Source organism: Solea senegalensis, linkage group LG21, assembly GCF_019176455.1.
Source record: "Solea senegalensis isolate Sse05_10M linkage group LG21, IFAPA_SoseM_1, whole genome shotgun sequence".
Classification (NCBI taxonomy): Eukaryota; Metazoa; Chordata; class Actinopteri; order Pleuronectiformes; family Soleidae; genus Solea; species Solea senegalensis.
This window is the reverse complement of record NC_058040.1, coordinates 3,219,257-3,243,695: the sequence shown is the minus strand read 5'-3', so window position 1 is coordinate 3,243,695 and position 24,439 is coordinate 3,219,257. Positions and strand designations below refer to the sequence as shown.

The window sequence follows — 24,439 nt, the reverse complement described above, 5'->3', positions numbered from 1 at the left end:
TTTCAGGTCTTGAAGGAGTCTGCGGCAGAAACCTGAATAATTCCATCATTATAATGTAAATAATTTCATTTATAGCACCTTTAAAAACACAAAGTGCTTTGAAAAGGCAAAAATTGAGAATATCAAATGTCAATGTTTATTTAAAAATCAATTCTAAACACATATGGAGCCGTTAGAAGCACCAATCCAACACTATTAAAGAAAAAATGGAAATATATGAAATCAAATCCTTTGAATTCTCAGCAGAAATATCATAGTTAATGTGTTTGACCTCTTTACTTACTACATTCTTACTAATACGTCCATTTATTTTGATTATTTATCTATATTATATTTTCATCGTCATGTATGGAAGTGTACAAAAGTGAGTATTTCTGTGTATCATTGTAAAATGATGCCTGATCGACTCCACGTGCATCTGTGTCTGTGACGCCAACGCTGCACTCTCATTTCTCACATTCACAGATGTCGACGACACCAAACTCACAAACTCCCGCGTGATCAACAGCTCCTTCCACCACAACAAGACCGGCTGTCAGATGACATTTGAGGACGATTACAGCGCCTACTGGGTCTACTTCGTCAACTTCCTGGGAACGCTGGCCGTGCTTCCTGGAAACATCGTCTCGGCCCTGCTCATGGACAAAATAGGCCGCCTCAGCATGTTAGGTATGACGGGGACAAAATGTCACAATGTCCCGCTGCCGTGACCTCTGGTGACGACATGAAAGGTGTGTTGTGTTGCCCCCTGCAGGAGGCTCCATGGTGCTGTCAGGTATCAGCTGCTTCTTCCTGTGGTTTGGCACCAGTGAGTCAATGATGATCTTCATGCTCTGCCTCTACAACGGCCTCAGCATCTCGGCCTGGAACTCCCTTGATGTGGTCACAACTGAGCTGTACCCAACAGACAGGAGGTGAGAGCTGCACACAAAGTATTGGATTAGAGAAGTTCAATCATTCGTTTATTAGTTTATAGAAGCCTAGAATAGGGCGAAAGGTGAGGCACACCCTGAACAGGGATGGAATTAGATATTCAATATTTTCAAACAACACAAATGAAATATCGATTTAATTATTCAAAAATATTGTATTTCATTGCTTGAAAATACACTTGTTTTTTGTGTTCCCCTCATTTGTTTTTTGCACTCCCTCATTTGTGTTTTGCACTCCCTCATTTGTTATGTGAGCTCCCTCATTTGTTCTTTGCACTCCCTCATTTGTTATGTGCACTCCCTCATTTGTTATGTGAGCTCCCTCATTTGTTCTTTGCACTCCTCATTTGTTCTTTGCTCTCCTCATTTGTTCTTTGCACTCCCTCATTTGTTCACACTCCCTCTTTCATTTCTCCCTCTTCTTTGCACTCCCTCATTTGTTATACTCCCTCATTTGTTCTTTGCACTCCCTCATTTTGTTCTTTGCACTCCCTCATTTGTTCTTTGCACTCCCTCATTTGTTCTTTGCACTCCCTCATTTGTTCTTCACTCCCTCATTTGTTCTTTGTGCTCCCTCATTTGTTCTTTTGCCTCATTTTGCTCCCTCATTTGTTCTTTGCACTCTCTCATTTGTTCTTTTGGCTCCCTCATTTGTTCCTTGCTCTCCCTCATTTGTTCTTTGCTCTCCCTCATTTGTTCTTTGCTCTCTCTCACTTATTTGCACTCCCTGATTTGTTCTTTCCACCGTGTTTTTTTGTTTGTGTTTCTGACCATGGGCGGGCCTTACGAAGCTGCCTGCTGATTGGCTACTGAGTTTTAGAGCGACAGCTCAATGGCCCAAAAGTAGTCACAGGCCTGGAGTCGCTGTCCGTCTGGAACTCGTTCACCGAAGTTTTCCCCGTCGAAATCTGACAAAATAATTCTTAGTATCTAATCTGACAAATGTTAGATTATTATTGAGAATTATTTTGTTCCAGACAGACAGCGACTCTGCCCGTGAAAAGAACAAATATATTTTCAAACAATAAAATACAATATATTTGAATGATTAAATGTGTATTTTATTTGCTTTTTAAAAAGTGTTGTTTGCTTTGTGAAAAGTGTTCCATAAACGGTCCCTGTGGTTGATATTTACTGAAAGTTATTTTCTTATAATCATAAGGAAACACATTGCTGCAGCTTAGTCTTTTTTGTGCGACAGGTTCACAGAATCAGAGCCAAAAAAAATCCCAGTAGATCGGCCGTTTTCGTTCCTCCTCTTCACTCTGACGCTCCATTTGAACACCCGCAGGTCGTCTTGACCGTGTCTGTGCGCCTGAATGTGATTGGCTGATTGGCACATTTGTATTAACAAGCAGTTGAACAGGTGTACTTGGAATGTAGAGCAGCAGTGATAGATGGCGTATAAAAAAAAGAGTAAGTAAGCGTTCCATCAGAAAATAAATATCTGCCACTCTTTTCTTCTATTTCCTCCTTGTCTCATTGTTCTCAGGGGCACAGGATTTGGCTTCTGTAACGCCATGTGTAAGCTGGCAGCGGTGCTGGGCAACCTGATCTTTGGCTCCCTGGTCGGCATCACCAAGGCAATCCCCATCCTGCTGGCATCGTCCGTGCTGGTTGGCGGCGGCCTGGTGGGGCTGCGACTGCCAGATACACGTGCCAATGTCCTCATGTAAACCTCACCACGGAGCAGTATGTCTGTTTCCCAGGTGTTCACTCAGTTCGCTGAATAATTAGCTCGTCAACAACACAAAAGTTTTTTTTTTTTTTTTCATTTTACAGCCTGACACACAGAGACTGTTATTCTGTCGTTTCTGAGTGAAACACCTGGTCAGTCGGGATAATAAAACACAGTTTAACTTTACAGAGAGCTGTAGATATAAAGAGTTTGAAGACGAAACAATCCAAGGTTGCAAATCTGTGTCCCATCAGTGGCTTTTTTGCAAGAATTCGTGATGAGAAAGTTAACAATTGTGGTTATAAAACTCTGTATATCCGCAGCTCTGCTATATCTATTCACCACGGGCTGTTTCACACATGCAACACACCTAAAAAAAAGAAATGTGTCAAAACTGCAAAAGGCTTGGACAACAACACACGACTTTAAAATCCCACTCAAGTTCATCTAGATTAAAGAAACAGTTGTTGTTTTTTTTATTTGGATGTATGGTTATTGAAAGCTACCACCCTAGCATAGCATTGTCTGGATGATGACAGATTACAGATTACTGGACCATTCACATGCAGCATTGACTCTCCATTACTTTCAGTGAAGAGTGACACAGGTGTGACTCTTTTTCTGGGCGTGTCACGGTGATGACGTTCACATTTTGAACCTCCTACGAAAGAGTTTTAGGGCCACGTGTGAAAAAAAAAAATTGAAAGAAAGAAAAAAATAAAACAGCAAGAATTCTGACTTCAATCTCAGAATTCTGACTTTAATCTCAGGATTCTGACTTTTTCCTCAGAATTTGGACTTTTCGTTCTCAGAAGTCTGACTTTAATCTCACAATTCTGACGTTTCCCTTTAATCTCAGGATTAAAGTCAGAATTCATGCTATGTGTTTTACTTGTGGCCCTAATACTCTTCCATAAGCTCCTGATCAACACACAAACCAAACAGGGGGTGCGGGAAATCAGCACTGATAATCTGTAGTCTTAATTTTGAGGTTTTTAGTCATTCAGTTATTAATTCAGTGAAGCGACGGCAACTTCTGTCATCTGACCAGCTCTAATGTTTTTCCTGCGATTTGGCACCAGGTTTCTTGGGCGTGATAGAAGGGCGACCCCACAAGAACCTGTATGTGGCCCCTTCCACGTGTTTCTTAAGCATTTTAAGATGCTGCATGTGAATACAAAAAACACCTCTAGAGCTCCTTAAGAAAATAGACCGCTCTTGTTTGTCTGAGTCTGAGTGGCCGACTAAAATCTCGACACGATTTTCAGACATGCGCTGAACAGTCAAAAAGTCAGTAGTGGACATTTTCCAGAACGTTTCCTGCCACCCGTCTTATCAAATTCACAGATTACAGTATATCCGGGTGAGAACACAGCAGCAGGAAAAACTCTGGATAATCTCTCAAGTCAGATGAAGACAATCTCTCACTATGTATGTGACACGCAAACTGTCTGAACTCAGTTTTCTGGAGTTCAAGTCTGAAAACTACGGAAGAATATTACAGCCATATGTAAAAAATAAAGAAATAAAACAGCATGAATTCTGATTAAAGTCAGAATTCTGAGATTAAAGAAAAAGTCAGAATTCTAAAGAAAAAAGTCAGAATTAGGAGATTCTGAGAAAAAAATGCATAATTATGATGAAAAAAGGCGAAATTCTGGGATTAAAGAAAAACTCAGATTAAAGAAAAAATGCATAATTCTGAGATAAAATGCATAATTCTGATGAAAAAAGGCAAAATTCTGATGAAAGAAGGCAAAATTCTGGGATTAAAGAAAAACTCAGATTAAAGAAAAAGTCAGAATTCTGAGAAAAAAAATCTGAATTCTGAGGTAAAAAAAAAGTCAGAATTCTGAGATTAAAGAAAAAGTCAGATTAAAGAAAAAGTCATTAAAGAAAAAAGTCAGAATTCTGAGGAAAAAAGTCAGAATTCAGAGATCAAAGGAAAAAGTCAGAATTCTGAGGAACAAATCCTGAATTCTGAGGAAAAAAGAGACCATAATCTCAGAATTCTGACTTTTTTTTTTATTGTGGCCCTAATCGTATTCTGTAGAAACACTTTAAATGAGCTTTAGAGGCGCTGTTTCCCTCTGCTTCCTTGTTTTTATGCTAAGCTAAGTGGCTCCCAGCTTTAGCTTTATATTTACAGTCGAGTGACCTCATCCGTCTCTTCTGACTCAGCAAAAAAGTGGATAAGTGACTGTTGTTCAAAAAAAACAATAACAACAAAACACTAGTGGAACAATACCTTTAATCATTTAGTAGGAGCTGAGCATTTGTCATTGTGTATATTATTTATTTGACGTTTTATTTCATATGAACACAGACTTATTACTTATTGCTTCACCAGGTTGATGATGTTCAAGCCTTTTCGCAGCAACATGCAAGAATGACAAGGCCATAGATTTAAAAAAAAACAAAAAACAATAACGATGTAGTAGTTTAGTCAAAACTGGCACCTTCAGCAGCTACATTTCTAAAAACCGAAAAGACGTTTACATTTTCTGCTTTTTACAGTAAGACTTTTAAGACTGGAAAAGCTTTTTGTCTGAATGCTTCCTCTCTATTTTTCTCTCTAACTCTTTTCTCTCTCGTGTCCGTGTTGTGTTTCGTCTCGTGGCGTCCAGCTCACCGTTGAAGGGCTTTGCTCTCTGTTGTAATCAGATCCTGTCAAGAAGAATTTATACTGTAGGAAACCTTTGCTCTTATGAAAAACCTGCTCTTCCTCTTCCTCTGTTTCCCCCCCCCCTCCCCGTCACGGTTTCCTGAGTGTGCCTCGCCCTGTCTTGTCCCCTTGTCCTCTCTGTTTATCTTCCTGCCTTGCTGCTGCTCCCTCCAAAACTCAAAGGCCTTTCTCAAATGTCGTGCCTCTCTCTTTCTCTTTCTCTTTCTCTTTCTCTTTCTCCTTCTCTCTCCATTGAGCTTGTCTCTCCTTCCAAACCTTGCTGGAAGCTTTGCTGCTCTGCCGTGTTTTTTTTGGTCTCTCATCTCTTGATACTGCAGTGTGTGTGTGTGTGTGTGTGTGTGTGTCTTTCATGTTCTTTTCTATACAGAACAACTAAAGATTTTTGGAGAATCCGAAACAAACAATTAAGTGAAATGAAAAGCCATGCATAAAGGGCCAGTTCACCCAGCGTGCTCACAGCAGTGGATACGCGGACATGCATTGACTTTTTTAGTAAATTAGCAGCTTTTTTTTAACCCTATGATGTAAAACATACTTAAAATGAACATGTATCTCATGTGTCTTGGAAATGGGCCGCCGACCTATTCAGCATCACATTATTTGTTTGAAGAATGGCAGTGAAACAATAGTCAAACAATGTTATAGCAGAGATGGGATCAAGTCTCAAGTTAGTCTTTTAATCCATCACTATGTTTAAACATACAGTATAAACTACATTTTCCACCAACTCTATAAACACACCTGAGCAAAAAGTTTGTGAAATTTGGTCACAGTTCAAAGTTCACTTGGCTCATTTTTATGAACAAAAAGAAATGAAAAAAACCTCTATTTTTGTGACTTCTGCACAATTACTGAATCATAACTTTGACCCAACAACACATAAAAACACACATTTTAAAGCCTTAATATGTGACTTATAAGGAGCTGTGTATTATACAGTATCTGGTCCTTATAAAGATATTAGAACCTGTCAAATAATGATATCACTGGCAAATGTATCTAACCTGTATGTATGACAATGAATTGGATTTGCATTGTCGTTTTTGATATTTATAGAAACACACATAACTTCATAAAAGCTTCTATTTTTCTTCTCAGTCAAAAAAACAAACAAACGTAAACATGATCAGAAACGTTAGTCTCAGTTTTATTAGTTGCGTTGCGATAGTTTGTCATTTTTAACGAAAAGTTTGGCGATGACTGGTATATACAGAATATTTCAAAATGGATCACTGTACTGTAGTGTTTCATGTAATGTGAGATGCTGGACATGGTGGAAATCAGTTCAAATATAGACTAACATGCTACGGTTGGCTGTATACCGCTATAATGTATTTATTGTGGGCGTGTGTGTGTGTGTAATTTGGGTGAACAGATCCTTTAAATTCCCTTGTGAATGGAACTCTTGCTGCTCCAGAGCCAGTGCATTTATAAAAACTAAAATCCTGTAACATCCTGTTTTCTCTTCTAAGTTCATACAAGAGTGCAGCGCAGTTTCATGACGATTACGATTGATTATTGAACGCGTCATTTGTTTGTTTTCGGACACTTTTATTTCGATGCTTGTGTGCGTCTGCTCGTGTGCACTGTGCCCTCGTCTGACCTCCGCCAGCTGTGCTCAGCAAACTCACCGTCCAAGAACCAAACCCTGCATGTTTGTTAACTGAAGTCCCTCTGTCGTATGTATGTATGTATGCGTGTGTGTGTGTGTGTGTGTGCGGGGTCAAAGGTGAATGTATCATCCGTGCGTGTCGTCAGGTTTGTTGTGGACAGGTGTTCATCGTAGCGCGTCGACTGTGTTTGTGAAAGGGCATGCTCATGTCTGGTGAGGTGACTGTTTCTGCGGGGGGCGGGGTCTTCAAATCTGCCCTCAAGTCACCGAGGCAGGGGCGGAAACGCCAGTGTCGTGACTCGGATTTGAAAAACCTCCGCTCGGCAGATGATATACAGACGTGTGTGTAAAAGACATAATTACTTGTCCTCGACATGATTTATTTTGATAAGAAAAGGTGCAAGTGGATGCGATGTAACGGTGGATTCCTCTGGTGTCTGCGTACTGAATAAAGACTTTCATTTGAACAGCAGAGGGACTTGACTCGAGTGTGTTCACTGCATCAACATTCACCAGCAGATGGCACCATTTGTGGTAAATGAACAAGCACAAGACTCCTGTGACCTCTCTGCCAGATTTGATTGCTCTTTGCTGGGTCTTATTTCATGACCGCGTCCTGGAAAACTTCCTGTTGATGTTTGATGTTTTTGAGCAGAAATGTCACAATGTTTATTTTTAGTTTAGATGATTCGAGAACCGCAGGGGGGGCTGGACTAGGATAAGCTGTTAAATCGTGACAATGCAGTTTTTAACCGTACCATAAAAAGCCACACAGTAACAAGATAATGACGAACATGACTGACTCAGGAGGAAGTTACAATTTACTTTAGTTTAATGAACTATGGTTCTCGGGGTGTTGGGACGTTTTTTTCCTGTCAACAAAATCTAATTTTAACGTTTATTGACTTATACATGAATTGTTTTGTCAAGATACAATAACATTGTGCTGTAAGAGACATATTTTCGGCTATAAACACTCATTCAATAGTTTATTTCACTAATGGCCTCAGTAAACAATGCTTATCAATGTTTCAAAGACATGACGTCCACAAAGAACAAATACTAAAGGTTCTTCAACACTTGTTAAATAAAAAAACACTTTTAATTTCGCCCTAAAATCCTAAAAGTCCTGTGCAACATCAGCAAAACACCCAGAGTAAAGGAAAAAAGGGACGTTACACACGCTTGAACTGTGAAACAGTCAAATGTATATTTATATGAAGTCTATAGTGACGATGCAGGAGATGACTAATCAACCTATTTGTTAAATTCAGTATTTCCCATGAGAATGCTGTGGTGAAGACTTTTAACATGCCAAATAAGAACGATAACATTCTTTTTCTTTTTTTAATCCTTGGCACCGCAGAACCAGCAGGTCTCTGTGTTGTTGCTGAATGTCGAGGCTCTCGTCTGGTCACATAAGTTATCCAGACGTTACAAAGAGGTCTCTGAGAGACCTGCGGGCCTCAGCTGAAAATGCACGTTCCTGAAGTGTTGGAACTCGCTCATGTCGAGCATGTGTTTCTCATGGGTTCACACCAAACACGAGCCTGACTAACTCGTTTCCCAGACAAATGCCTTTCCCACTTCTCCAAATCGCAAACAGATGGAGCAACAGGAGACGCTCCGAACAACAGAATCGTAAATCTATGGAAGCAAACGTCGTACGTACAACTTTGACTCGTGTGTCATGTTTTTGATTAAAAAGTGTTTCTGCGGCTCCTCTCGATCAATCTCGTCTCATTCAGACCACATCACGTCATCGAGCATCGCGAGAAAATCAGTCACCGATGATTTAAAGAGAGTCCACAGCACAGTTTGATCCCGCTGTTTCCTGACCTTTCACACAGAAACCCCGCGGTGGTTTTTCAGTGAGCGTAATTCAGGTGACGTGGAAGGATAAATGTGTTTTAATTAGGGTCGTTTGGGAAAATGACTTTTTAATCTCTAGGTCTCACTGTTTGTCTTTGATATATCCAAATGTAATTAAGTACATTTATATGCATTTTTATATAAATGTACATGTGTATAATTTACTTTGGAACTTTCCCATGAAAAGTCACATTTTTGTTTAGAATGAAAAGATAATTATTCCGTCTTTTTGGAAAAACACGATCCTCCTGGAATGAACTGCGACTGGACACAGGCTTGTCCTCGCTGGACAGCTCAAGACTGAGAAATGCAGTCTGGATTTGTGCCGAGGCCGCACACGTGGAGTGTGAAATTTGAGTCAACAGCATGAATCAATGGAACCAACCTGCCTTTTATTAACAGTCCAGGCTCATGCTGCTGCGGGCGCTGTAACGGTGAGGAGTGTTTTCTTGCCACACTTTGACAACCTCCTGCCACTCATCGATGACGTGATCTCCGGCAGGATGCGGCTCCATGTCACAAACCGGTTTCACCTTTGCGAGCTGGAGATCTGTGACAAATCGTGTCACATGCTGAGCAGGAAATGCCATCTTAGTGACAGCGAGACAGCGAGAGGAGGCTAATTTTCGGTTGGATAAACAAAGCAGAAATGCTTCGATTCTATCTGTGTGTGAATAATCTCACATTGTTCATGGTCTGTGGCCACGACTCCCCATATTTTTGAGGAGGATCTCACGCAAGGTTCATGTTGTGTTCATTTTTCACGAAACCTTAACATAATGGACATTAAACAAAAAAACAAGAACAAAACAATAGTTTTGCTGACACGCTGATTCATAAGACATACATTTATGTACTATATAAATAATGTTGGTCTACGGCAATGTCAATTTGGTGAGAACCTTAAATACTAGGATTGCCTGTTCAAATCCCCACCCGGCCAAAAAGGGCTGGGGTACCCCTGAGCAAGGTACCCAACCCCCAATGCTCCCCAGGCGCTACTCAGTGTGGCAGCCCACTGCTCCTAATTCTAGGATGGGTCAAATGCAGAGGAATACTTTCCCTAAGGGGATTAATAAAAACTAACTTAACTTAACTTTGCTTAGGGTTAATAAGAATATGGTCGAAAAACCACTACACTACCCGTGCTACTAACCTGGTGCAAAACGTTTCAACAATGGAGTGCACTTTAGGGAGTGACGAGAGAAAAACAACAAGTCAAGAGGCGGAGGACATAAAATAAAGCTTTATGCAAATGATTCATTTGTAACAGAAGTATAAACTGCATTTCCAAGCACTAAGCAGTTTGGCACAGTAGGGTTAACTGGAACAGTGGGGTGTGTAGGCCAGATTGTGAAAGCTGCGACAGCTGCGAAAGCTTCGTCATGTATGTAGCACAACATCATACCAGTGTGAAAGCAAAGAAAATGTGTAGGAAATGAAACACAGGCGGCCTTAAATCCTTCCTCTTTTGTGCTTCTCCCATTCCCATTGTTGCACAGAAGTGATCTAGTGTGTGTCAAACTCAAATGACCTGGGGGCCAATGAGCATCTAGTCTGGTCAAGCAGGGGCCGACACAGAGGAAAATAATGGGAAAAACAACTATTTAGTCGCCGGTGGGCAATATAAGATATTCATTATGATATTAGACAGAATTGCATTAAAATTCTTGTTTTGGTATTAACTGATTCACAGTAAAAAAAAATACACAAAAACAGGGAATTAAATTGAAAATTTATCAAATAATGACCAGGATAATTGTGATTAAAACAGCTTAAATATATGTAATTTCATGTTGAGTGTAATACATTTAATAAAGCAATGATTACAACCGAATGTCTTATTACTATTATAAACATATTGCCAGCAAATACATTTAGTCTTATATTCCGTCTCTATTCCATCACCTTGCACAGTGGTGGGCGGGCCTCACCAGTTTGACACATGTGGTCTAACTCCACCGTTCAGGTACCAAACTACTGTACAAGGTACTGCAACAAAAGGGTGCCATGCAACTGTTATTATCAGATATTTTGATTCCCAAGACAATTTCTGACAATCCAAACACAGCTTATTGCGTAATTTACCAATATAGACTAAATTGCACTGAAGGAAATGTAGCAACATGCTAACTGCTAGCTTCTCAGTCAAGAAAACACCCTGATTGTTTAGATCTATTGATCCTAATGATTGAAACAAAGGCCAAGTCCATCTCTTGGTGCAGTAGAGGTCTTTTTGCTTTCTCTCTCTGGTTCCAGCCACAGAGAGCATTCACCTCCACATCAGCTCCAAAATATCACCATAACACCAGTCTTTGGGGGAAGGGGCGGAACATGTGTCTCTTAAACAGATATGCTCAAAGTCTTGCCTTTGAAGGCCCTCAAGTATCGTGTTGACCCCACAGACTTGGACATCAAGACAAAGAGGAAAGGGTCCAGACACGCGTGGAGGCAGCACAAGCACACGGCCACGTTAAAGTACATGTACAGGTTCTCTGTTCTGTTCACAAACAGTTTCACATAATGGAGGAAGTGCAGAACTCCGGCAGGGGTGAAGCACACCAGGAAGATGCCGAACACCAGTGAGCTGGCCTTGATGTACAGGGTCCAGTCGTGGTGGGACTGGTTGAGCTCACAGATGATTCTGCAGAAGCACACCACAGAGGTGACCAGCGGCACCAGGAGGCCAAGGACGGTCAGGATGAGGTTGTAGTAGAGCAGGAAGCTGTGGGAGTCTCTGCCCAGAGGGAGCACGTCATGGCAGGTGATGCGCTCCAGCTCAGGGAGCCAGTAACTCTGCTGGACGAGGAGCTCGGGGACGACGGCGGCTGCGAACACCGCCCACACGGCCAGCGTGACCCAGGCGGTGCACATCCTCTTGGGGAGGGCCTTGTACTTGAAGGGGTGCACTACAGCCAGGTAGCGCTTGATGCTGATGCAGGCCAGCGTCTGTGCCGAGCAGTAGAGGTTGCCATAGAAACAGGCCGTAACCACTCGACAGGCCGTCTCTCCAAGATCCCAGTGGTTACCATGGAGATGGTAGTGAGCCTTGAAGAGGAGGGAGAGGAGGAGGAAGAGGTCAGAGAGAGCCAGACTGCAGTACAGGATGGCGGAGGACACCTTCCGGATTTTAGACGCCAGCGTGTACAGGATGGCGACATTGGCTGGGACGCCGACAGCAACCGCCAACATGTAAATGATGGGGATGACCCGAGTGCTGAGGGGGCTGCTGAGGTAACCTGCTGTGCTGTTACTGAGCGACTTCAATGCTGGAAGAGAATGAGATAAAAGCGGAGCCTGAGTCCCATTTGCGACAAAGTGGGTTGGCTGAACGTCAGGTTCCCCAAAAAATGTTCTGGGCACGGGAAACTCTTGTGAAGAGCTGTTTCTCTTCACTTTGGAGCTTTTTGGTTTCCCTGCAACACAAACAACAGCAACACAAAGAAAGTTTACTCTCTTTTCACTTTAGCTTGTTATATTTATTTTTTATCAGGGACAGTGTACAAGATGCTTCACAGCAGATTTAGCCACTAAAGCTAATAACTATAAATCATTATTATTTATGAGCAAAACAATTATCGACTGTCTGTTATTTATACCAAATTCTATGTTATTTAACATCAAGGTTTAAATTAAATGTATTGTTTCGTCCTGAGTTGTAACTTATCTGTCCTGTAAATGAATCTGATCCGATCAATTAATCTGATTTAATAAATTAATACTCAGAAAACACTTCAATGTCAGTGTTTATGCAAATATACACTTTAATTATAGTTTGTTTTCTTCAGTTTCTTCTGTATGTGATAAAAAGCAACAAAGTCTGATTTAAAACAAGGGAAACGTGAATAAGGTTTTTATTTTCTCTTCAAAAGTCAAAAGATTTTCCGATTTCAAAGAGAAAGGACAGTTGTTTTTTTGTTAATGACAGTGTTTTATCAGAGTTTAATTTTCAATCAATAAACCTGATTGATCTCTAATACTGATAACAAACCAGTTTGTGTTGTAATAATGTGACATTTGTTGTGAGTCAGTGAGACGGCTCTGCAAGTTCCAGCTTGCTTTAAAGTTTCCACATCAACTTGCAGATCGACCGCAGCACACATTAACATTCTTTAGCTAAAACAAAAGTCATAATGATCTCATTGTAATAAAAGAGAAACATGGCAGACACCAAATCATTTAAGAAGACTTGAATGTTCACAGAAGAAACACAGATAAACTATCACTCACCTTTCTTCTGAAGAGAGCCACTTATGCAGAGAAGAAAAATGAGAATAAAGACAAGTTTTCCCATTTTTCCTTCTTGTTTGAACAGCACTCTCAAACTCAAACGCAGATCTCTCTCCTGTCGTTGGGCTGTTGTTGTCTCCTCTTCTCTGCTTCACATTTCAACAGCGTCTCCTCTGTCTGCTGCGCCTGTGTGGGTGTATTCAAGTCGGAAACACCTCCTCCCCCCACATCTACTGATGTTGAGGGGGGCAACACAGAAAACATCTTCACCCAGAGTGGTTTCCTGCCCGTTTCTGTTTTAACATGCCCATGTGGCACATCCTCACATGTAAGATCTTTGTCACATTACTGTGATATCGATTTCATGAGATTTAAAGGTGACAATACTGACTGAGCCACACTCGTTCGTATGTTCCATACTTCCATAACTTCCATAACCCACTGTTGTCTTCGCTCGTTTGCTTTTTAATCTTTGAGGCTTTAAAATGGCTAAATTACAATAAAAAATATTATCATAAATTCCACTCAGTACAGTATGTACGACACATGTGGAGGTGTTGGTCACTTTCTGTGTTGACTTCTTGAACCCTAGAGGAAACGTGGAATGAGGTAATAAGCAGAAAAGGGGCTCTGGGTGAGTGCATGAGGAAATGTCTTTCTGAAAATGATAAGCTTGTCCAGACATGAGCACAGTTTTCGTTCAGCCTTCAGCGCTTGTGTTTTAGTAGGAATATGTTCACTGTGAAGGATCTACTTGTGATTAAAATCAGTGAAACAGACGTCAGTTGTTTGTGTTCTGTTCCTGAGTGCTGCTCAAAAACATGACACTTATATACAGGTTGTTAAATACAAACACTTTGGGGCCGGGACTCTCTGACTTCACTGAGCCCCTGCCAAAAGATGAGCCAAAGAGGACATCTTGTCCTCTTGTCCAAAAACACGGCACTGCCTGTTTTGTGGCGAAATGGCGGCTAAATTCAAAACGGCCAACTTCCTGTTGAGTGAAGTTTGTGTCCGTAGATGTGTTCCGGGTCGGTCTCTTGTGTCACGGATGAAGTTTCGAGGTGATCGGTCAATGTACGGCAAAGTTACAGGGCACTTCCTGTTTTGTGGCGAAATGGCGGCTTAATTCAAAACAGCCAACTTCCTGTTGAGTGAAATTTGTGTCCGTAGACGTGTTCAGGGTACGGATGAAGTTTCGAGGCGATCGGTCAATGTACGGCAAAGTCACACGGCACTTCCTGTTTTGTGGCGAAATGGCGGATAAATTAAAAAAGGCCAACTTCCTGTTGAGTGAAGTTTGTGTCCGTAGACGTGTTTGGGGTCGGTCTCATGTGTCACGGATGAAGTTTCGAGGCGATCGGTCAATGTAAGGCAAAGTTACAGGGCACTTCCTGTTTTGTGGCGAAATGGCGGCTAAATTCAACTGTCCAACTTCCTGTTGAGTGAAGTTTTGTGTCGGCTAAATTAGACTTCCAGTTTGTGTTCAGGGTCGGTCTCTTGTGTTTGGATGAAGTTTCGAGGCGATCGGTCAATGTACGGCGAAGTTACAGGGCACTTCCTGTTTTGTGGCGAAATGGCAGCTTAATTCAAAACAGCCAACTTCCTGTTGAGTGAAGTTTGTGTCCGTAGACGTGTTCGGGGAAGAAAATATTCACATTTAAGAAGCTTGAACAATCAGAAATCTTGTTTTAATCATAAAGAAAAAGCATCAAACTAGTTATCAAAATAGTTGCCGATTAATGTAGTAATCGATTAATAATCGATTCATCGATTAATCGTTTCAGCTCTACACCAGACAACAACACGATGGACAAGAATGGAGGACGTCCATCAGATGACAGTCATGGGTGGAGCCGGTCTAGCTCCATCCTGACCTTACTGTACTGTTTTACTCTGCTACGCCAAGGGAAGGATGGAATGGTTGTGACTGGTTATTTTGGAGAAATTGAACTGTTCCACTCGGAGCAATTAACAAGACAGTGACGTTTCAAGGAGGAATAAAATAAATAAGTCTTGTTTAATAAGTCACTCTGATGACTAATGGGGTGAAGGACTTACGGAAACGGTTATTTAAAACGCTGACCTGACGGTATTATTTCAAATTCAGTAGACAGAATGAGGATGTGGTCGCGTTGGACACTGATGCTTTTTGCTTTTTTGATCACACATGCTCACCAGAGAGAACATTTATACTTCTTTGGTGGACTCAGACAGACCTTGGCGACACAGTTCAGTGGTTCTCAAGCTTTTTATACCAAGTATACGCATAGAAACCGTCACATAAAGAAAACTGACATATTCTCAGTAAAGGACTGATAAAACATAAACCTGTTACACACTTCCCCAGTTCTCACGCTACAGCAATAGTAACAATAGTATAATAGTATCAATAGTATCTACGTTGGCATCAAATTGCACTGAGACTGGTCAGTTTCTCCTATCACCATCATCAGAGTTCTCTAGAGGAAAACACCGGACTCTGTTATTTAATGTGAATTACGCTAAGAGATATGGACATTCTTATCATTAAGGCCAAAAATGTCCTGCCTGCTGTCTCTTTTGCTTTCATTTTGGACTCTCCCTTTGATCACTTGTGTCCAGCTGATCGCAGATGTGACCTCTGTCCTGTTTTCCTCTAAACTGTTTAGGAGAGGGGTGGGCGTCGATGTTTTCGGTACGAGCATCTGCTCGACCTCAGAGCGTGCGACAGCTCACTCTGTGATGTATTGTCTCCACGTCCCCGCCTGCGACGTCACCGCAGCTGAAAAACATTCCGCATGACTCAGAACGCGACACCGAGGCATCATCGGTCGTGCTCTGCAGTTTACTGTAGCATCATCGCACACACACATATACACATGTTGTTTTCATATTTAGGGTGAAAGGTCAGAGAGGTTCTGTTTACCGTCAGACAAACACAGCGCAACAAAACCACAATTTCAACCTCTAATCTCACGTTGTTCCATGAACACAAAAAAAACACGTTTGTTAACTGTGAAATACACAACCATTCAGTATTTCAGGTCGTTCAGATAAGAGGCGTGATGCATCTCCGTCCTCTGTGTAGCAGCAGCACATCTGAAACAAACATCTGCTTCCTGTGTTACAGTCGTCACATGGACGTCCATCCTACAACGCGCCGCTGCTTTCTGTTTTCCTCTGACAGAGAGAAAAAGAAAGCGCTTTGACACGTCGGCATGTGACGTGGATTTACTTGAACAAACACAGGACAATAGGACGATAACAATGGTCCGGTTTGACCTCGTTTTCTAGTCTGTTTTTATGAAGGACAAACAGTGACAGGCAGTGATGCTTCACCCTGACATTATTATTAATTATTAAATTATCTAAAAGGAAAAACATAGTAAACTGAACATCTTTAACCCTGAGAACGCAGTATTTCAGCACATCCTACGCAATCTGATGAAGAAATATACATATTTTCACCTACTGTATAAACACACCTGAGTTCAAAGTTCACTTGTCTCGTTTTTATGAACAAAAAGAAAAGAAAAACGCTCTTTTTGTGACTTCTGCACAACTACTGCTACTTTATATCTCTACTAAAAATGTGACATAAAATAAAAATGCATTTTTAAAGCCTGAATATGTGACCTATAAACATATAATACAATAATAATATATTATTATTATTATTATTATTAATAATAATAATAATAATAATAATAATAATAATAATAAACATTTGTCTGTGTTTTCTGGAAATATGTTAATAAAAAGACAAATAAATCAAAAATAAATATAGATAGTCATCCAAACTGCAACAGAGCTGCTGGCAGCGTCCAACTCACAGTATGATTTTAACAATATACATGAATGATGGTTATGTAGCATGTGAGTAATACTCTCTGCGCCCTCTAGGGGCAGTGTTCACCATTCCCAACTTAAACTGAAGGCTTAGAATTACAGCAGTGGACTAAATGTGTGAAATGCTGCTTATCAGGTTCAGCATTAACTTCACTTTATTCTCTGGTGCCAGATGTTGTTCTGGTTTCATACATACAGTATAGAGCAGGGGTGTCAAACTCATTTTTGTTCAGGGGCCACATACAGCACAATTTGATCTCAAGGGGGCCGGACCAGTAAAAATAGCAAAATAATAGAATAATAACCTATGAACAACAATAACCCCTTTGTTTTTTCTCCTTTGTTTTACATTTACTGAAGGATAATTTTACAAAACATGAAATTTCTTGAGAAATATAAGTGCAATTTCAACAATATCATGCCTAAATTGACTATTTACACATCGCACTGGATCTATAAAGGCACAAACATTTAGTCACGGGTATCTGGAGCATTTGACATTACGTTTAGATTAGATGTGAAATTTTAACAAATTCATCCTGTGGGCCGATTGGACCCTCTGGCGGGCCGGTTCTGGCCCCCGGGCCGTATGTTTGACACCCCTGGTATAGATTAAAATTCTGCAGAATGACACAGATTATCCTGATTTGGGGGTTTAACTCTTAGTGCTCACGTGGCACGGGTCTGTGCCGCAGGTGCACCCACGGTAAATAATACACAACTCTTTATATGGACATCCTGGGGGCGTGTGTTTATAGGTCACATATTCGGGCTTTAAAAAATGTGGGGGGGGGGGGTTTTCGTCACATAATTGTATAAAATTGAAAACGCCTCGCGTTTCCGTGTAGACAGATAAGATACTTTAGGAAAATGACGACATCATATTTCCCGCTCTCTCTCTCTCTCTCGTTGTCATTCATTGCTTGTGTTTGGAGATTTTTTTACTTTTTTTTTTTATTATAATTTTTTAATATGATTTTTAATTATTTTACCAACTGTCAATGAAAAGTATTGAATCATAAACTAAAGACAGGAAGGAGAAAACAGTAAACTGTGCCTCATTTGTCATACTCTCATCCCTCACCTTGATTATTGTGTGTTCTCTTCTTGTCCCTGTGCTGACTGAATGGCAGAAGAATCAAATGCTGGAGTGTAGAGCAGAAAACAACAGGAGTCAAACTCGTCTGAGGCGGTGCCAGTGACTTCAGTTTGGACCTAATCTCCCACACTCTGCATCCTGCCTCCTCGTGTGAGCAGGAATGGGCTTCTGTTATTTTAGGAACACCCAAACACAGCGGGCTGCAAGAGCAACATGACCTCAGCCATGTCCAGCTGCTCCTGCCTCTGCAGACAAAATGGGAAGCAGCTATTATTAGCGGCTTTATATCGATGATAATATATTAATAACTGCTTATACATGGGTCAATCGGGGTGATGAAGTATAGTGACTCATTTTGTTGTTTTTGGTTCACGCCCACTACTCACACACAGTTCATCGCTGTGTTATCAGGCTGCAGAAAAGAAATACCAGTAACCAGCAATTAGTGACCAGCACCTAATGGACAACCACAAAAGAGCTGAATATCTCCCTCTGAGTGAAGAGGAGATCGAAACATGAGGCCAAAAAAACACATTAAACGTAATGAATCAGTAATGCTCCATATCTGGCAGCCTATGATGCAGACACTCAAACAACAGACCAACAAACAAATAAAACAATGACACTTCACAGTGATGGAGACATTGGTGTTGGATTTGACGGTTTGGTCTCAGTTGAATCTTTTATTCCACAATGGCGACGCTGATCACTTGTATCAAGAATTTCATACATTGAGTCATGTGACTGTTATTGTTTCTGACTGCCTCCAGCTTCACACTTCCGTTGACTCACATGTTTGGAACAACATAAATGAGGGTGGAGGATATGCATTGGCTGATCATATATCTAAAAAGCAATAAGACACAGATCACAACATGTGGATATTTCTTGAGAGGAAGTGGATTTCTCCTGGTTGTCTGTGAGCTCACGTCAGTCCCAGTGGATGCAAAGCTGCAGGATGAATGAGTCAGACGACTCCCACCTCATCCTGTCTTTATTATCTGCCTCGTACAAACCCTCACAGAGAGAAAGCGTCTCACTCTCTCCGACAAACGCCTTCTCTCCCCCGCAGTATTCTTGAAGTTTATATGAACTGCAGATCTCCAAGAAACACACACAGGAAAGAAAAAAAAATGGCTCCCATGTCCAGCAGACAGAGGGAGATGCATAACAACACGTATGACATTAGAGTCTGAACATGCGTGTTTACATAAGCGGATAAATAAAGACTCATAGATTGGTTGTTTTGGTTTAAATTGGTCACTTGAACTCTCTGTCCGATTTGGTTCGTTTCCAAACAGCGGAAACACTTAAGCATCTTGAATGCAGTGGACGTGCGTTTACATTTGAAAGTTACACACTGCAGCTTTAAAAGGAAGAATTTCCTGTTGATTCTGACTTTGTGTGAACAAAATGTATATCTTATCATGATCTTATTCGGAATGGCACTAAAGGAAGGAAGTACATTTCTAAAACAACTGCTGCGAGAACATTGGTCCAGTAGTTACATCTAATGACGAGACTGCAGATTGTAGGAAATGGTGGACTTCTCTGCTCCCCTTTCCATTTTATTATTAAAACTCTGCTTCAAAGTGAGAAAAGCACACGCTGATTTGTCCATTTGGGCTGTATATATGTATATATATATATATATATATATATATATATATATATATATATATATATATATATATAGATATACATATATATATATATATATATATATATGTATAAATGTAGTGTATTTTCAAACAGTAAAAGTCAATATGTTTGAATGTTTAAATCGATATTTTATTTGCTTCTTAGAAAGTGTTATTTGAAAATATTGACACAAATGTAATTCCATAGACAAATTATAACAAAGCGGGAATTCCTCCATTCTTCATTTGCATGATAAGCTTCCACTTCCAAAATGACAGTCCTATTATATATAAAAGGTTTTTACCACGAAAACCAAACCCAACTTTTTTAAATGAAAGAGATACACTTTTTAAAAACATACATATGAGTATAATGTTCAATTTCCGCCACTATACCCTCCTAAATGTGCGATAACCTATGAAGAGAAACCAGACACCAAACTGAACTGTCCAATTTTCATACTTATGAGCCACTGGGGTGCTGCTGTGGCGGAGGCTGTGTGACGGGAAAGGTGACCTCAGTGGACAGGAATGTCTCTCTCTGAGCCTGGACTCTGCTGCTGATGATTGGTTGGTACCCTGGTTTTGTTTTTTTGTTTTTTTCAGACCAAGTGGACCTTAAGCGGAAACAAGACGCACAGAGGGAGACAGAGAGAGAGACAGAGGGAGCAGAGAGAGTGCGGGACAGATAAGAGACGCGTGGATTAACAACATTTAATATCATATTTGAGTCTTTTTTATTCCTGGTTTTAACACGGCACCATGTTTCCAAAGGCTTTGCTGATACTTGTGGTGTGCACATGTGCTGCTTCAGCCCAGAACGGTAAGAAAACTTACATTTAAAAAGCCATTTAAGAAACATCCAACAATGTGTAGTCAACCATGGCATCAATGGTTTAATAGAGCTGAAAACATTAGCTGTTTTTTCTTTGTTTAGGTCTAAGGAAATAGAAATGAATAATATAATATACAGTCTTGGTGACCACACAAAACTGTCTTTCTGTCTTCATTTTTCTATCACACACCCTTTCACATAGTGGTTAAGTGTTTTGCACAGAAACACATCTGCACGTAGACCAGCAGAGGTGGGAGTTTAAACCCCTGACCCCTGAACTGAGGAATGACACAGTCTGCAGGACATGAGGTGTCAGGTGTCAGTGAACTTCTTGTCGATCACCTTCATACCACAAGAGATGCAGATTCACTACAGGGATGATGCTTTTTGACACGATTGGATTAAATTTGTATCACTGTGATTCAATAGCATAGATCACTGCAACTTCATTCTGCTCGCTGTATCGTCCACTATTGAATGCTACATTTCTGGAGACAACAACGCATGATTATGTATTTCCAAAATCATTGCACATCACCTGCCAATCCGTCAGTCTGACTGAGTCAGTGCCGTAAGCAAATTAAAAATAATCAAGCTTCTCAAACCAGGATACAGCACAAAATAACGTGAAAAATGCCTTTTCAAACTCCAACAAAAAGAATTGGTGACTTCTATGTTTTTCTGTTCAATCATCTCGCAGAAATAACAGGATTCTGGGGAAAAAGTGATTTTTAAAATCATCAAAACAAACAAAAGAATTCACGACTTATTCATTTTTCAAATTTCCAAAATGCTAAAGGTTAAAAAAAGTGTTTTTAAAGAGGACAACTATTTTACAGATACATAGATTTCCTTTTTTTAACCATGGCCTTTTATTAAATTATACTTTATTAGACTCTTTTTTTTCTGAATGCTTCTTGTCTTTGTATTGTTTTCTGTAAAGCACGTTGAAGTGCCTCGCTGTTGAAAGGTACTATTCAAATGTTCCTGTAATGACCAAAATAGCAGAATATCTGATCGTAATCTCAGCTCTAAAATATGCTTTCATGTTCTGAGTGAATCATCTTTCTTACATCATGGATTCTCTGACTTTTTAAACAGTTTTTGTTACTTTTTCTCTCTCCAGGAACAGCGCGCGGGCGGACCTTTGTCTTTGTTGGAATGCCAGAGCCGGACGAGTCTATAGAATATACGGACGATGAGTTCCCCACGTCTAACCTCGTTAAATTAGGTCAACTGAGGAACGTGACCAGCAGCAGCAACAGGGTGCAAATCTCAGAGGAAGCGTTGCTGTTTCTCACAGGCCCGGTGTCCACCATCCTCATACCGTCCTTCTACACGCTGGTCTGCCTTGTTAGCGTACCGATCAACATGCTCGCGATAGTGGCCTTTGCTCTGAGGATCAAGCCTAAGAAGCCGGCAGCGATCTACATGCTGAATCTGGCCTGTGCTGACCTGCTCTTTGCTGTGCTGCTGCCCTTCAAGATCACCTACCACTTCAGCGGCAACAACTGGATGTTCGGCGCAGCCATGTGCCGCGTTGTCACTGCAGCCTTCTACTGGAACATGTACTGCTCAGTTCTGCTCATAACCTGCATCAGTGTGGACCGGCTCCTGGCTGTGGTCTACCCCATCGACTCCCTGTCTTGGAGGAGGCCTCGGAATGCCATCGTGGCCTGCGTTACCATGTGGATATTGTCGTTTGCTGGCACTGTGCCGCTAGTCCTCACCGAACAGACTGTTCACCTCAGTCAGTTGAACATCACCACTTGTCACGACGTCCAGTCGGCGCATAAGATTATCTGGCACTACAGGATCTACTTCATCACCCTGTGCTGCGCCTTCTTCTTCCTGCCCCTGCTCGTCACCGTCGTGTCCTACGCTCGCGTGGTCTGGTCGCTGAGCAGGGTCTCCAACGGTGTTCTGGGGCGTTCGCGCCGAAGAACGCGAGCAGTGGTGATGGCGTTAACCGTGCTGGTGATTTTTGTGCTGTGTTTCCTGCCCACCAACTGTCTGCTGCTAGCGCACTACCTGCAGTTTTACAAAGGTGTTACGAAGATCCAAGATACGCCAGACGGCTCTTATGCAGCCTATCTGGTGTTTATGTGTTTGGGAAGTCTAAACTGCCTCCTGGATCCTCTGGTCTACTACTTTGGATCGTCCCAGTGCCAGAAACAGCTGTCCAGCACGCTGAGGTGTCAGAAGACTTCAGGGGGCAGCAGCATGCGGCATTCGTCATCTGACTCCCGCCGATCCAGCAGCAGAGCAATTTTAAAATCCAGTCGTACAGACAGCTCCAAAGTACACACTCAAGTTACCAACATGGACTCGTTGAAGAAACTGCTGGTTTGAGCAGATGTGACTCAGCAACACAGTCTCGCGGGTCATGTGTCGCCTTTGTAGGTTTTTGTAAACCACACTTAAACATGAGGTCACCAAAATGATGTCCACATCTAAAGACGTGCATTTCAACACGACAGTGGTTTTTACCCCTTGGCACATATAGTGTTCTGAGGCAAAGAGGGTGATGACAGTGAATGAATGGCAATGAATGTGGTCGTGTTTAAGCACAAAAGCCACCTGGTTAGGGCAACCAAAGAGGCTTTAGTTAACCTCACTAGCACCAACTAGGCTGAAGTATTAAGCGTTATACAATCAAGATTGCAATTTAAAACAATGCCATGAACAAATCACAATGTAAAGGTTCTATATTATGCCTATATTATGAACATACATTTGGTAATGCTTTTCTTGAACCTAAATTTGTACTAAGAATAAGATCATTCAAAGTTCAAATTCCTCTGTAAAATCACATTACGCCACATAAGTGTTCTGCTGCTTCCTTTCAAGACTTTTTCTTTCTTTTTTTCACACCTGGAGTCTGGAGAACATCTGGACTTCAGAGCATGTCTGAAAGCAGCATAAATGTTACACGCCACCACCAAAGTATACGTAACTTAAAGACCACAATGTCACACGGAAACATGTACGTTCTGCACAGAAGGTCCAAAATGCAACACTTCCAAACTGTGTGACTGAACTGACTCTGACATGAAGTCGACATTTGTCTCTTTGTTGTGAAGTTCAAAGAGAAGAAGTTATAGCACAGAGCTAATCTGCAGAGTTTCTCTTTCATTGAGATTAAACTGTGATACTATGAAATGCTTTTATATTTGCACTATATATTGAGTTTTATATCCTCAGCCTATAGAAATAATAGCTATAATATACAATATAATGGAAGGAAACTACTTTTTGCTTTTTCCACCCTATACAAATGTATTGAAAAGCTAACGTTAAAGCACTTGTAAGTTTTATAATGTTACTTTGTACTCTATAGAAAATGTGCTTACTCCAGTGTTTTTGTCTGTCTATCACTGTGACTGTGTTTAAGAGACTAGCAAACTAACCCTGGGTAAATCACCCAGCTTGTCTTGGGCATATTCAGCTCCATGCTGCCTCCTGCTGGTGTGAAATGTGCAGTACTGAATGTGGGTTCTGTAAATAAAAGCTGTCATTTTTACACCACTGGTACAACTGTTTCCCTGAAGATGGATGGATAGATAGATAGATAGATAGATAGATAGATAGATAGATAGATAGATAGATAGATAGCTTGTGTGTGTGTACGGAAGGAAGTCGACAACAAAATATCTTCATTACAGGTCCACTCATCGCTTTCTCCTCCACATAAGGGGGCGCTTTATTGTCCAACATTGAATGTGAATTGAGTTTATAATCTATAATAATAATAAAAACATTTGTTTTTCATAGCCTTAGAATAAGCCTTTTGTTGTTGTTTCCCCACACACAGCACAGTGTAACGCTATGTCTATTTATATCCCAGTTTCAAAATGTAATCAAGCTCTACAAGTACATACATGTCCAACATGGCTCACACTGTGGAAGAGTATAGTCATTCTTGTAAAATAAAAAGTCTCAATCTATCACAATCTAAAAACAAAACAAAACAAAAAACACACAATCACACAAATCATCATCAAGTGCTAATAAATAGGAAGTA

The 24,439-nt window shown here is 40.9% G+C and overlaps 3 protein-coding genes across 5 annotated transcripts in view; 2 read left to right on the top strand and 1 right to left on the bottom strand.

Annotated features, from left to right (window-relative positions):
• Positions 1–3,089, top strand: part of LOC122758359 (synaptic vesicle glycoprotein 2C-like) — a 49,707-nt gene extending 46,618 nt beyond the window's left edge. For all 3 annotated transcript variants that reach the window (XM_044012483.1, XM_044012484.1, XM_044012485.1), the window contains 3 exons: positions 466–669; positions 755–914; positions 2,425–3,089. In XM_044012483.1, the coding sequence (XP_043868418.1) occupies positions 466–669; positions 755–914; positions 2,425–2,608 (548 nt within the window). In that variant the 3' untranslated portion in view covers positions 2,609–3,089. The remainder of the gene's footprint in view (positions 1–465; positions 670–754; positions 915–2,424) is intronic.
• A 7,590-nt stretch (positions 3,090–10,679) lies between these two features.
• On the bottom strand, positions 10,680–13,551 carry LOC122757977 (proteinase-activated receptor 3). Its single transcript, XM_044011747.1, has 2 exons — positions 13,011–13,551; positions 10,680–12,196 (listed from the first exon to the last, which is right to left on the bottom strand). Exons 1-2 carry the CDS (start codon positions 13,072–13,074, stop codon positions 11,124–11,126), a joined length of 1,137 nt encoding a protein of 378 aa, XP_043867682.1. The 5' UTR covers positions 13,075–13,551; the 3' UTR covers positions 10,680–11,123.
• A 6,610-nt stretch (positions 13,552–20,161) lies between these two features.
• LOC122787083 (proteinase-activated receptor 1-like) lies at positions 20,162–23,938 on the top strand. The gene is made up of 2 exons (XM_044053653.1): positions 20,162–20,403; positions 21,542–23,938. The coding sequence occupies exons 1-2, from the start codon at positions 20,343–20,345 to the stop codon at positions 22,765–22,767; spliced, it is 1,287 nt and encodes a 428-aa protein (XP_043909588.1). The 5' UTR covers positions 20,162–20,342; the 3' UTR covers positions 22,768–23,938.
• Positions 23,939–24,439: the final 501 nt, after the last annotated feature.